The following is a 15,316-nucleotide window of genomic DNA, read 5'->3' as shown; positions in this document are numbered from 1 at the left end:
TGTTCACCTTTGAGTTAACTCGTATTATGATGTAGATCAGTGATCCCCAACCAGTAGCTCATGAGCAACATGTTGCTCTCCAACCCCTTGGATGTTGTACAGGATGTTGTTCAGTATTAAAAATTCCTTATCCCTTAAACTTACTGCACAATGAACCTTTTACAGGTAAAATCAGTCAAGAACATTACAGACAAAAAAGGCAATACAAATGTAGTTTTAAAAACAATTCAATGAAAATGACTCAATAAATAGATCATTCTTTCACAGTAAAACCTTTGCTCAGGAGAAGTGTGAGCACTGATCAAAGAACTTTTTAGTGCAAAAAACCCTATTAAAGTAAACATTAAAACAATAAAATATAATTAAACGTATACTGTCTGTGTGCAAAAAGTTTGCTCATGGCTGTCCGAAAAACAAAAACCACTGTGAAAAGGTAAAAAGAAAGTAACATTTAGATACTTTTTTTGATTTAAATATATGTATTTTTAGGTGGTCAGATGTTTTTTTTAAGAAAGTAACATTTAGATACTTTTTTTGATTTAAATATATGTATTTTTAGGTGGTCAGATGTTTTTTTTTTTTTAGAGCAGCCAAATCCAAAGGCACTGAGCAGCAGGGGGACCTCACTGGCGAAGGCTCCAATGAATACAATATGCACAGGAGGTGTGAGGCCAATTCTAGGTGGTTAGCGTTAAAGAGGGAATGGTGGTGGCCATCTTTGTTACTTGGGCATTGTTGCCATTGGCAAATGAGATAATTGGATCCAAGGAATCAATATCAATCCAGCTCTTCTCTTTGCCTAAAGGGGTCTTGCATCAAGCACAGGAATTTTATCTGTAAAGTGCCTCTGAACATAGAATCTATGATCTGTTGCACTTGGGTACCTTCATAGAATCTATGATCTGTGGAATTTAAAGAGTTGAGCTATGTAACTTTTTTTTACATTGGTCAGGTTTCCCTGTGTGAAAGAACTCTGATAACACAAATGGTATTGAGAAAAGTTTTTTTAAAAACACCACAATGCTAAAGTCAAGCAGTTAGTAGTGGGGTGCAATACTCTGTGCATTTATTTAGCTTTGTATTTGATAATCCGTCCAGCTCTGAGCATTTTCATTCTTTGGTTATGAGCCTGGGCTTGAGGATTTTTTTCAGGAAGCAACATGGAGTCTGCTGAAGGTTGGACAGATTTAAGCTCCTCCACAGATGGTGGATCTATAAAAAATACAAAAAAAAGAAAAATCAGTTAATATCAATCTACCACCAATTCCTCTTTCAGTTCTTCCTGTCTCATTATTCCTCGTACTATCGTACTATATTTTCCGCACCTACTTCTCTTTTATTTTCTATGGTAGCTTGTTTTTTTAGCTTTTTTTTTTCTGTGATGAAAGTAGTATGTTAAAGCCTAACAAGGAACACTGTACTCTATTTCTACTCAACTACACGTAGCAACTACCTACCTCCTTATAGGACATTAATCATAGTTTATAGAGTTTGTTTGTAGATTTATGGATCCAACACGAGTAGGGAAGTGTTACTTACCCTTTTCTTAAACACATAACTCTGTGACTTTAAGGGGCTTATTTATCAGAAGAGTTTTTTTTAATACCTCAAATGAACTTGAATGTACTCACAACTTGAATGTTATCTTTTTTAAGAAAAAACTTGAATGGCAAAAATCTGATTCTGTGAGTTCGAGTCCCGCAACCTGAAAACTTGAATTAATTCCAATCATTTGAGTTTTTGGGCAAAACCCTCCAAAAAAAAACCTCAATCATCAAACAGACTGTTAATATCTTCAAATGATTGAAGGGACCTCTGCCACTGACTCCTTCATAACCCCGACAGGTTTTTAGGTGGTGTATTTTTGGATTCAAGCTATTTCCAGGTTGGGGGGTATAATAAAAAAAACGTAATCAATTCAAGCTTCTTTTTTTTTGTTAACCCGAAAATGGAAGTTTTGACCACAAAAAGACAACTCGAAAACTTGAATTTTTGTGGAAAAAATAACAAGCCTTAATTAATCTGCCCCTAAATCTGGGACAACCAAAAACATGGCTGCTGCATGTACTGCAGTGAGACTGTTATCAGCCACAGCCTGGCCAATCAGCAAGAGGGATTTGCTTCTGATTTCTGAAGGAGGTTTTGGAACCAAAATTAAAATGAAGAGAAGAAAGGAAGCCTGGACTGCAGAGAACTACTGAAAACCAGCCTGAGATTCCTCCTTCTCTCCTGTGAGTGTTCCTGCTGATCTGTTTGAGTAGGGAGCTAGGGGTGTCAACTGTAGAACATTTACCCATATAGGGAACCCCATAGTCAAAGAGCAATGTGAAGAATCACCTACGCTGCTTCAAATAAAAGTTTGTTTTTTCTATTTGCATTTGTATCATCACCTCAAGATATCAAACATTGACCAGATTTCCATTCCTCTGTAGGATATTGAGCCAGTAAGTAGACATCTAAATCCCATTTGGACCTTTTTTGAAATGTATTAAAAGTTGAGTTAAAGGGCATGTAAAGGCAAAAAAATAAAATCCAATTTTTACTGTCTTTAATGAAAAAGAAACCTCCAATATACTTTAATTTAAAAATGTGTACCGTTTTTATAATAAACCTGACTGTATGCAGTGAAATTCTCCCTTCATTTACTGCTGTGGATAGGAATTGTCAGATGGTCCCTAACTGCTGAGCAGGGAAACAATCATACTTATGAACAGCAGGGGGAGCCCCCGCCTTACTTCCCTGCCATGCAGAACTCAAGCAGCTTTGTTTATGATGATCCCTAAGCAGCCCAGACCACACTGAGCATGTGCACAGTCTTAGTCTTGCAAAGATGTTTAACAAAGTTACAAGATGGTGACCCCCTGTAGCCAACTTTGAAAGCATAAATCATTTGTTTGATTAGGCTTGTGGTGCAGTAAGTTCATGTTTATATTTAGTATACCAAATACAGCATTTTTAGCCTTATTCTATTTTAGACTTTACATGCCCTTTAAGAGCCCTTACTTAATATTATAGTCACGTGTAGATTAGTTGCAGCTGATTATTGCTTTGATGCAATGTTTCTCACAATATCCCAAATATATCTGTAGTTATAGAAGTGTCCAATGTGAATCTCTTACCTCTCTGTAAGTTGTTCCTTCCAGGATCCTCATTAATAATGGCAATATCCTGTTTCCAGTGGGACCAGTTTACCTCATCAACCCTTAAATAAGGAAGTCAACATATCAGACAAGAACTAATTGATCTTGCTTTCAAACAGCCAGGAGAATTGTTTCTAAAATATATTAGCTTGTTAGGTCAGCAACAGTATCCCATGCTTACGACTAAATTCACGAATCTCCTGCGAAAATTCAGCAACAAAATTTGCCGACATCATTTTGGATGCGCATCCGAAAAATCGTTTGCGTCAAAATCACTGCGCGTCAACATTATTCAGATGCCCATTGACTTTACCGTTTGTGTCAAAATTGACATGAGCGACTTTTTGGACGCGCATCCAAAATTCACGTGGGTGTCAATTTTCGCATTTTTTGGGAAATTGGGAAATTATCGATTTTTCCACCGAAACGGAAGATATTCGCCCATCACTAATTATTAATGATAACTATTTTTCTGTGTTATTAATTCAAATAATAAAAAAAAACATTTATTTACTGTAAAGTACTGTAAATGGATTCATAACACCAATATTTTCAGGGGTCCTCGGAATAGTTGTCCCACAATACATAGAATCACCAAAACAAGTTGTATGTAGAGGCCCTAAAATACAAATAGCATGGACTAATTTAGCATTGGTGATTCAAATTTGAGTTGACCAAAACCTGAATATTTAGGAATTATTAAGTGCAAAAAAATCAAAAACTCAAATATAAAACTGGCGAGTTACTGTAGAAGTCAATGGGAGGTGTATTTTCCAAACCCAAGCTATTTTAAAATTTGTGTTTCTTAATTTCTGAACATTGCAGGCTCATTGGAAAAGAAGAGTAGAATGTGTTTTAGTATAACTGAAATTCTAAACAATTTTTTGAGACTTTTGATTTTTGAGTTTGTCATAAATAAACAAGCCATTGAGATTTCCAAGTTTTCTTGAAAAAGGACTTGAAAATTCAAAATGTAAAAATTTGATAGAATGGATAAATATTTGAATACTTTGCCGGCACAAAGGCAGAATTTGTATGTATAGCAGATACATAAAAAGGGAACAAGCACAAAGAACCAAGAAAAATCTGTAAAATATATTCTTATAACATATGCTTAGTGATGTCACTTGTTTCGTATGATTTATTGAATCCATGCCCTGTATAAAAGCACGTGATCTGTATTTTGAAGATGTGGTTGAATGAACACACACTTGCCATACAGAATATTTCTCAGGTACAGTTTGTGTGCCTTACCTAAAACACCAGCGTTCATCTTGGTCCCCATTCAGTTTCTTCCCAACGATTACCATTTCCCCAGAGCGGAAGGCTTTCTTCATGAATCCTGGAAGATATCTCTCTATATCTAGGATTGTGGTAGCCCACTGATATAACAAAAAAATATTTGGCTTCCAAATAGAAAAATGTCTTTAATATCACATATTTAGTAGTATCTGAAGTGGTCCCTATGGGAGTGACAGAGATCTATATATCAGTTTATTTACCTGCAGTTGCCAGATCTGTTTGCTTTCCTTGGACACATCACCAACGGTCTCCCCCATTAAAGCGATTAACATGTTAAGGAGGAGAATGAAGGTGATGATGAGGTACGTCACCAACAGAATGATGAAGACGGCAGGGTACTTGGCATGGCTGATCATCTCGAGGTCTCCCATCCCAATGGCCAGTGTAAAGAGGTCTAGCATTAATTTGCTGAATGTGCTGCTGTGTTGACAGGAAGGATTTTCTGGAACAGTACAATTTTCTTGTCCATCATTGCATATCTCCTCATTGGTGCATGGATTCAGCAAGGATACCAAAGCTGAGGGGATAAAGGAAGACTATTTAATTCAGAATACATTCAAATCCTTGCACTTTTTGTAGGATCTACATTCTGATGAAAACTTTCATGTTTAAAAGACACATGTCTATCAAGTTCAACCTATTTTAACGTGCCTAACTGCTAGTTGATCCAGAGGAAGGCAAAAAAATTTCTTTCCTGACTCCAAGATGCCAATCAGACTAGTCCCTGGATCATCTTGATAACTTGATAAATGATACATTCTATGCATGCCTAACTTTGGCAAATACCCTTGCACATAAAACAGCTCATACCAAACATACTGCTTCATCAAAATAAACAATTTTCATAAAAATACACTTTTTCTAGTAGTATGTGCCACAAGATAATCTTAAATAGAACTGCATTTTAATATTATGGGATGCCTCCGGCTCAAATGATTCACTGAGTTCACACACACGCCAGGAGATTTAATAAATAGCCCCTTATGACTGTAAGTAGGGTTGATATCGGTGTTTTGCTGACCTGGCCGGTAAAAATGTTGCTTGATCCCAATGTTATTAATAGGAAAAAACAGCAAGAATATAGGAAGACCGGTATTTTTTTCCAGAAAAGGTGGCAACCCTAACTGTAAGCCAGAAAGCCTAATTTTCAGATAATAAACTAACAAAAGAATGTAGCCAAGTCGAAAGTTTTCTGTCTCTTCACAACTGTTTTTACCAACGAAAAAAAATTATTTATCTTAAAATTAACAGTACTGTGTTTTGAAACTTAACATATATTTATGTCTTACTGAACATTACTTAAAGGACATGTAGGGGCACATTTACCTAGGGTCGAATATCGAGGATTAATTAACCCTCGATATTCGACCGTCAAAGTAAAATCCTTCAACTTTGAATATCGAAGTTGAAGGATTTTGCACTATTCCTACAATCGAACGATCGAAGGAATAAACGATTAAATCCTTCTAATCGAACGATTCGAAGGATTTTAATCCATCGATGAAAGGATTTTCGATCAGGAAATTGTCAGGAATCCTATGGGGACCTTAGGCCTCGGTAGGTTTTAGGTGGCGAACTAGGGGGTCGAAGAAAGCGACAGTACTTCGACTATCGAATGGTCGAATAGTCAAACAATTTTTAGTTCGATTCGTTCAATTCGAAGGTCGTAGTCGAAGGTCGAAGAAGCCCATTCGATGGTCGAAGTAGCCATATTCGACCATTCGAAATTCGAACTATTTTTCCTCTATTCCTTCACTCGAAGTAAATGGGCCCCGTAAGGTAATATTCACTGCTTAACAGGGCTGGACTGGTCTGGTGGGAAACCAGGAAAAAACCCTGGCCATCGTGGCCCAGATCGGCTCCCACCTGCCAGACCTGTCTGCTGATTTCTCCCCTCCACGTCCGATAGAAGAAAATTGCAGGTACGCACCGGTCAGAGCAAGGTGGAGACGGGTTGCGGGTGGCTGCCGAAGGGTGAAGGTGCCTGAAGTTGGCAGAGGGGAGTCGGGAGCCTGGAGAGGGTGGGTGCAAGCCACTGATAAGGCAGCCCCGGTGGGCCCTAAACCCCCTCCCCCCCAGTCTGACGCTGCTGTATAATATGCATTGTCTTAGGCACCGCTTAGTGAATAATAAACTTAAACTGATGGCAGAAACTGTTGTTTATGACAGAGCTTTGTACACTGCTGCTTTGGTACTAACAGGAAATATGGTTTGTAACATCTATGCATTTATCAATGGGAATTATATGAAAAATGCTAGACTTTACTACAGGAGTTTACTGGGTACCCCAGAAATGTTGCTTGTGGGATGATAGTCACTAGATGGAGCTGCCCTTACCTGATGCGAATCCGACCATAAAGAGCAAGTATACCAGCAGAAAACGAAACAAATCTTTAAACAGGATCTGAAATGTACAACAGGCCACATCAGACAGGATTGTATGTTGTTAAATCAGTGGCGTTTGGGACATAAGGAACAGTTAGAATGCAGCCTCTTTTTAACTGAAAAAAACCCCACTGTATAATGATAGAGCTTTAGCAATAATAAAACTGAGAACATATTTTGTAAGAACGAGGGTAGGTGCGCTATTTAGAATGTCAGCATAGCGCACCTACCCCCGTTCTTACGATTTATCTGTATGTGGATACGTGCTTTTGATTGGTGCAGCTTGAATCCTCAGTTACCCAGCAAGCGTGGACTTTTACCCTTCCACTCTATTAGTTCTTTTAGAACATACCAGAAAGCATTTACATTTAATGGTCCACATTGCTTCTCCCTATGTACAGTTTCAATTATGGATCCGCACACACCAATTTTCTGCAGTTTTCTTTTATTTGTGTTCACCACCAATTGGTGGTGAACACAAATAAAAGAAAACTGCAGAAAATTGGTGTGTGCGGATCCATAATTGAAACTGCTGCCATTGGAAGGCCACGTCAGGCCGAAGGATAACCAGCACCACTAAAGCAGAAAAAGTGAGTAAAATTCCAGGTGTGCGGTGTAACCATTACAATACTATTGACTTTCTCCCTATGTACAGCACATGGTCCTGCTGATGTCAGTGGGCAGCATAATGCAGGTAAACTATACCCCTGAATATAACTGGCCTCTATACGTATAAAACATCCCATATTGTAAACACTGTTTCAGACAATTTCATTAAAAATACATTTTCAAATAGTATGTGCCATTATATACTCTACTTTGTAGACTTTGTGCTTATCTGGAGCCCATCAATGTAATTTTAAATGTTCAATATCCTGTGTCATACACATACAGTGCAAAACTCTGCACTACCTTTTAGGATAGGTACAATATCTGTTAAGTCACATGCTGCAGATAGTGACGGGCGTATAAATTTGGCAGGTGCAAATTTGCTGTGAATTTCCGTATTTCGCAGCTTGTGTCCTGCTATAGACATGAGTCCCCCCTTCTTCACTTATAACAGGGAATGGGGCTCTGACCTTCTGAAGCATAATGCTGTACATCCCAGTGAGCTTCAAGCCTCTTGTAAAATATAAAGCATTTATCCACCCCAGGACCAGGGCAATCACCATAACGGCCAGGTAAGCTTCAACACCAGCAAGGTACAGAGCCGCTGTGATAATGACCAGCACAGAGTAGATGAAGCTGGGGACAAGAAGTAAAAATAACGTTTAAATGCAGAAATATAACGTTTATTTTGCAGTATTTCCAAATAATTTACCCATCCTCAGTAACATCTAGCTGGGGACATGGATATTGGGATGGGGCAACATAGTTTCATCAGAAAAGTCAGTTTAGTGTGAGTTGCACCTACTGAACAGAACCAACACATTCTTCTTTTGATTAAATACTGGGTACTTACTAAAGCAGCTGGAACCATCCGTCAGTAACTAGAGAATTTACTCCTGAGTACTTCTTCATAAATATGTCTTTCATCTGGACAAATAATATCAGAAGACTTCAATGACATACAGATTTGAATACTGTTTCTGAATGTTTCATGCATTCTAGAAGAAATGTTGAGTTCCTGATTTTGAACAAAATAATATCGAAATGCAACAGCTCATGTTGTATTACTTTAACATGTATTATAACTAGGGATGGGTGAATTTGGGGCGTTTCGCGGAAAAATGCGTGAATTTCCATCAAAATTTGCGAAACGCGGAGGTTTTGCGAATTTATTCGCCGGAGGTGAATCGCAGGAATTCGTCATGAATCACGGGAATTCGCCGCGAATTCGTGCCTGGCGAATAAATTCGCCCATCACTATTTATAACACAGCACTGCAAGAGAGTCATTAACTAGAAAGGAAATCATACTGAAGACTGTACCTTCAACTTTGGTAAAATCAACCATCAAACATGGTGTTTGAACTAATGTTTATTACAACAGAGTATTTGTAATGACATCAATGTTTCAGAAACTTCTACCTCAATGTACTGTGTATAGCTTTGGGATTTAAAATTCTATGAGAATAAATCAGAATGCCTATTTCATGTAGTGGAAGTTCATTAAAGGATAAGTAAACCTTAAAAACAAGTTAATGTAAAATGATGAGGGTGCTATTCTAAGCACTTTTGCAATTCACACGCATTATTTTTTTATTCCAAGATATTAAAGGCTACATCTACTGTTAACATCAATGAATTTGTTACAACATCCCCACCTGCTGGTCATTTTCTGACCAGTCTGACCACCAAGTAGTCAAGGAAGTTATCAGGAGAAAGAAAGAGGCTGCTCTGATGTTTTTCTGGTTAGGAAAAAAAATAGAAACCTTTCTCAAACCTTTCCTAACCAGAAGAACATCAGAGCAGCCTCTTTCTTTCTCCTGACAACTTCCTTGACTATTTGTTGGTCAGACTGGTCAGAAAATGACCAGCAGGTGGCGTGCTGTAACATAATTTACAGTACATGTACATGTGCCCGAATTGGACGCCGAACGGGGGAGGGGGTCGGTGTCCAATTTGGGCACGCCACATTAATTGTCCCCTAGGCTCAGTGGCCCAGTTCAAGACTGTCCGCGGCTCGGTACTGGCCCGAGGCCCAGCGGTTGGGGACCCCTGCAGTAAGACACTGAATATAAGAGAACAGAAAACAAAGTGCAAATAGTGTTTCATACATGAAAAGAACAGGGGATGGTCAGTGATTGAGCATCTGACTGAACTTACGTTCGTAATGAAGAAGACTATCCCAGTCAGCAGAATAATGATCTCTCCTACAAGCCTCAAGTGATCCGTCGTGGCTGTGTAAGGGTAAGGGGGCTGTAAGAACAAGAAAGAGCTGATTGCAATTTTATTTAGAAAGTTGTTTCATTCCAGGGTCATAAAAATGACTTTCATATTAAAATAAAGACATCTTCTTCATGATTCTACTGAGGCTAATGGCACACAAAGTGTTTTCACAAAGCTTTTTTTTTTTTTTTTTGCTCAAGTGATTTAGAAGTTAAAGCAATTTTTTTACTCGTCACAAAAAATCTTGAGGCCAGGATATGTAGCAGCTGTGATGCATTGGGCTCCATAATACTTGTAGTAGTCATTTAGTCACTCATATAGGGTTGCCACCTTCCAGCGGCTTTCTGGGCAGGTTGGTGGGCAGTGACATCAGGGAGTGAGACACTGACATCATGGGGTTGGAACTGGTGATGCTGGGGTGAAAACGTGATGTCATGGGGCAGCACTATGATGTGCCAAATGCCCTGTCAATTAGGGGGGAGTCCTGTCTGGATTTCCTTTCCTACAAGAACTGGGCTGTCTGGGTCAAAGCTAGACAGGTGACAACCCTAGGCCCAAAGGGTCTTGTTTAAACTGACAATTGACTCGGACAAGAACTTTCAGGTGAATATAAATGTAGCCAATGGGAATGTTGATATGGGCCAATTTGGTGCCCCCCTGGAGCTACACAAAAATTGCTGTCACCAAAGGGTTTGAAATGAGCTTGAAGTTTCAACAGTCCACAAATGAATCCAATGCCAGTCCTTGAATATTATTACATTCTTTTAATTTTCCAGTGGCCCCTTATTTTTTTCTACTCCGAACCAGTTGAGTGGAAAACCAGTGAATGAAACCAGCACTTACCTTGCCTTCCATGGGTCGGTAATATGAAATTAATGTGAAGACGATCATGTTAATGAGGTAGGCAATAAAACTGAGGTAGAAAAAAACAGCTCCAAACTTTTTCCACTTGTCTTCTAATAGTTTATTTATGGGCTCCACTGCCAGCATCTCATGGCGGTTCTGCAACGGAAGCATGAACACGAGAGAGTTGGGACATTACTATGAAGCAACCTGCTCTTGGGTTTTGTTACAGAATGTGAATTTCAACATTCACAGTTATAAACATCACATTTTTTTTTCAGCAACAAACTAGAAAGCATTTGTGAAATTATCTTTTTAAATAGCAAGGGATGGTTAAAGGGATGGTTAAATGACAATATAAACATCTCAATCAATATTGGCAATTAAGGCAGGGGCGCTCCGCCAATGAGGCGAGTTGAGGCACTCGCCTCAGGCGGCAGCGCCCCCCCTGGTTGCCAGGGGCAGCAAAAATGCCGCTCCTGGTAACAAAGAGCCGAATTTCTGGTTTTAAACCTGGAAATTCTCTTCTAGTGCAGAGAGCACAATTGCGCTCTCTGCACTAGCGACTTGGACCCCCCCATGACCCCTATCTGGCGCTGAAGCTGAGTGCCGTGGGGAGGTGGGGGGCGGCAAAACTGAAGGCCGCCTTGGGTGGCAAATTGGGTAGGATCGCCCCTGAATTAAGGCTTAAGGAAGCAGTGGCCTACCATATACAGTGCAGTTTCTGGCAAGAGCCTAATTAAAGGGGAACTATCATGAACATGAAAATATAATATACGCTTTATCATACTGACATAAGAAATGTGCTAAATACAATGAATTAAATACTCTGCATTGTTTCTGAAATAATGCAGTTTATGTTCACTATCCCTCTCTCAGCATCTGTTTCTCTGGGATGGTCAATACTGTCCTAAGGCCTAAGGGCCAAAACATCAGATCAGACTCATGTCGGTTCATAATGAGCAGCGGAAGACTCTTGATAGTTATCTTCAAATACAGTTGCTATACCAAGCTTTACTAAGCAATTTATTCGCTTCTTTTGTTATGAGGGGAAACCCTTCTTCAATTATATTGACAAAGATAGACTTTTCCCCCTGAAATAGTATGTTGTGGCTATTATTTTACGCAGTCTCGTTAGTTTTATACTGTGAAGAGGACACTGTCATATGTCCAGACACTGGGCACCACTGTCTATTGTGTTACATGAAAGAAATCTATTGTCGAATCCAACAAAAACACAGAGTTGGAGAATCTTCATAGAGTCTCTGAATTCAAAGCAAGTGCAATGTCTGTGTGCAGCATTTGGAAGTGTCCCCGCAGGTAATCCAGTATTATACAAATTGGCTTTTGTGTTCAGTACTTGTGCTGCAGGTCTCTGGGGACACCCTTTTTTACTTGGCAGCTAAATTCCTTTTTGAAATGGCAATCTGTTATCCTTTCCTTACCACATCCTTGCTGATAAATATGCCTTTAAATCTAATTTAAAAAAATACATGCGTTCTGACCTTAGCTGTACTCTTATAAACCAAGATTTCCAATACAGAATCCAACATAGACAAGTCATAAAGTGAAGAATAAACAGGGCCATAATTCCAATCCCGGAACTTCCGTGAGAGATGCCGAGCTTCTTCATCTTTCATTTCAAGTTGGAGGATATGCTGGAATATCTAAGAAACAGAGACAACACCAATTATTTTCCTGCAGAGATATGAGTTTCTGAAGAAAGGAGTATAGAGGATATTAGAAAGCAAAGTCTAAGCCAAAGCTACAGTATAGCATTCAAAGTTGGTATTTACCAAATGGATCTCTATTAAAATCATATTGTCCCACACAAAGAAGTAAAAAAAAAATGGTTGGCTGTTCCAAAATAGTTGCCCTCGGCTACACCTGTTCACAGAGGTGACTTGCATGCACACAGACATTTTCTGCATATTCTGTCTTGGACAAATAGGGGTTTTTATATTCTTAGCCTAGAAAAAAAGGTCCAGCTGAGGGTGTTGTACTGAGCAAAGGTAGAACATTTCAGAAAATATAGTCTGTGTTCCTACTGGCCTCTAATTTTTATGATGGACAGATCTATCAATTACTATTAAAAACTAAGTTTTAAATAGGCCTTTCCCATATGCCATACCTCTAGTCTCCAATTAAACCCTTCAATTCCTTATCCTTCTATGATGGGACCCCTGTAAGTGGTGCATCATATGCTTTTTTTTATAATTCATCTCATTTGGGATAGATGAACAATTCTCCACATGTTTGGTCCTTGCAAGTTAGATAATCAGATTAACAATATATAACCGTCTCATTTTATCATTTGTTGTGGCTGGTTAGTTAGCAGGAGTACATTATACATGCAATAATCTAGCGCTGGTAATCTGGTAACATCTAGAGAGTTTCAGTTCAGACAACTCTGACACATACATGTAACCCTTTCTTGGCCCAAAACTGTGCTTTAGCTAATTTTAAAGTAGAGTACATTTACTCCGGGCCATCACAATGTTGTATAATGTTGTTGACCTACACCAAAGGTACTGCAAAATCAGGAATATTGGAAACCAGTGGATTAAATAAAGGTGTAATTGACAAACAGAAATTATACTCAAGCAGTACACTGTAGCAATTGAGGAAAACAAGTTGTTGAGACAATCATTAGAGCAAATATACACTGGCTCCACTGTGGATTTGAGACTTGATGGTTTAAGATCACCTTCTAGAGATCTCGTGGAGTAGATACTAGCCTGAGTCCATTTCCATTTGTGGTCCCTTTACTGACAATCAATGTAACACTACCAATCTATAAATTCTTGTTGGAGCTCAGGGCTGCACTTTCTAACTTACCTATCTGCTAGTTCAGGTTTTACTTTTGACACTCTCAAAATAAGTTGTTCACAGGGCCCCTGTTCCACAACTTTCACAAGGGATTTGTTTGCTTAGGACAGGACACTTTTTTTACTGGGGCCTTGTGTGCAAGGCTACTCAGCAGCTCCCTGTAGAACAGGTGCAAACTCCCTGCATTTTTACTAAACATTGCTGGGCTAATGGGGAAAAAACATCCCACCCAGGGCATAGGTTATAGATACTGGGACTTCCTTCCCCAAGGGTGGAATTAGTGGAAACTAGGGGATTGAACCATATGGACTCCTACACACATTATACTAATAAAAGCATACATCATTACTTACCCCTATTTTTCCTAGTTTGGCTGCCATCATGAGGGGTGACATGTTTTCTTTATTGAGGACGGCTTCCAAGCACAGGGCTTCCTGCTTTATATAAAAACAGCTCATGAGTTAGACTCAGTACAACCACAAGTAGCTATAATGATTTTGTAAAACACTTCTTTTATCCCAACAGATATTTTATAAAGTACCAGTAGTTGTCATTAGAAGATAAAGGTATAAAATGAGTGCCATCTGCTGGAAAAAATTGACAGAAACATTTTGCAAATTAATAAAAAAAATGGGTTGAAGCGCACTCTGAGCACAATTTTTTAATGTTTGCCTATCCTTTAAATACCTGGTGAAAACTGAACAAATATTTCCATGTGTAGGGGACCGATAAATGTACAGTATTCCCCATCTATATTGCATTCTCTCTTAAGTTAGGCCACAGAAGGGCCCCTTAGATATATAGGAGCTAGGCTCCACTTCCTGGGTCAAAGACTGACCCCTAGCTTTCCCCAGTTTAGCCACTAAATGGCAGTGTTTAATAATATATAAGCTGAGCATACATATGCTCAGGGTCCATTTTGCCAGTTCCCTTTCCTGAGCAGGCAGGAAGGGTTTACCTAGATAAGGTCAGGTCTAACAAGTGGTCTAACAAGTGAAATGCTATTCACTTTAATAGGTATTAAAGGATAGATAGTTAGGGCTATTTATGCGAGCAGTACAGGCTCCACCGAGGAGTGCTGAGTGGGACTAGGATCTCGGGTACTAATCGCCCAGAGTAAGGACTAGGGGCAGATTTATCAAAATGTGAGTTTAGTGCTCATCAAAAAAAATTCACTTACTTTCTATTCATTCCTATGGGATTTTTAGAATTGTATACATCAAATGGTCAACTCTAAAGCTCACCCATTTTGATTCTAAAAATCCCATAGGATTAAATAGAAAGTTTTTCTGTGGTTAGCTCGATACTTTGATAAATCTGCCCCTTAGTGTCAGAGCAGGATCTAGAGGGAAACCCTTGGAGCTCCACTTAGGGAAAGGGCTGAAAACTGGGATTACTCCTGTGTAAACTTTGTATTCTCTCTATCAACCTGAGGGACATTATACTGACAACTGGTATGTGAGTATATATATACCTATTCACTGATGTTCTATGTCCCTGCTTATCTCTCATTGAACTCCTATGCGGATTAAGATTTGTTCTAATAAATCAGTTATATGGTTAAGTTCAAAGAACCACTGGCACTCCATTCTTCTAAAAAACTACTGATAAAGGTGTATTACACCCTGTCTCCACACCGTTGCAAGAGCTCATTCCATTAGAATCAGCAGTCTCATCAGGAGCAAATATTGGGTTAAAGCTCATAGTTAAAGTAACGGTGTAGCTCATTTTATTATAGCCTTACACATGCATCCCTTAAAACCCCCTCTCGCTAAGTTATTAGTATTAGGCCTGTCCAGCAAAATATTATTAAAATACTGGTTAAAATAGTGCCTCCCCTATATTTTATACTCAAAAAAGCATTGTCAAAGTGGTAATTATGTTAGGGTATCCGCCCCATTGTCCCTCTTTTAGTGGCAGAATAAACACCACTTAATACACACTTGGACCAGGCAAAAAAAAGGGGAAGTCACCAATTATTTTGTT

General features: G+C 38.9%; 1 protein-coding gene across 3 annotated transcripts in view; it reads right to left on the bottom strand.

The window, feature by feature from the left end:
• Positions 1-211: 211 nt before the first annotated feature.
• trpv4l.2.L (transient receptor potential cation channel, subfamily V, member 4 like, gene 2 L homeolog) overlaps positions 212-15,316 on the bottom strand; it is a 28,521-nt gene continuing 13,416 nt past the window's right edge. For all 3 annotated transcript variants that reach the window (XM_041566620.1, XM_018268226.2, XM_041566621.1), the window contains 11 exons: positions 13,684-13,767; positions 12,007-12,168; positions 10,502-10,660; positions 9,596-9,688; positions 8,290-8,363; positions 7,907-8,072; positions 6,780-6,846; positions 4,643-4,959; positions 4,395-4,522; positions 3,120-3,202; positions 212-1,212 (listed from right to left, as the gene is read on the bottom strand). In XM_041566620.1, the coding sequence (XP_041422554.1) occupies positions 1,067-1,212; positions 3,120-3,202; positions 4,395-4,522; positions 4,643-4,959; positions 6,780-6,846; positions 7,907-8,072; positions 8,290-8,363; positions 9,596-9,688; positions 10,502-10,660; positions 12,007-12,168; positions 13,684-13,767 (1,479 nt within the window). In that variant the 3' untranslated portion in view covers positions 212-1,066. The remainder of the gene's footprint in view (positions 1,213-3,119; positions 3,203-4,394; positions 4,523-4,642; positions 4,960-6,779; positions 6,847-7,906; positions 8,073-8,289; positions 8,364-9,595; positions 9,689-10,501; positions 10,661-12,006; positions 12,169-13,683; positions 13,768-15,316) is intronic.

The sequence above is a fragment of the Xenopus laevis genome, chromosome 6L (genome assembly GCF_017654675.1).
Source record: "Xenopus laevis strain J_2021 chromosome 6L, Xenopus_laevis_v10.1, whole genome shotgun sequence".
Lineage (NCBI taxonomy): Eukaryota > Metazoa > Chordata > Amphibia > Anura > Pipidae > Xenopus > Xenopus laevis.
This window is presented reverse-complemented; position numbering and strand designations above follow the sequence as displayed.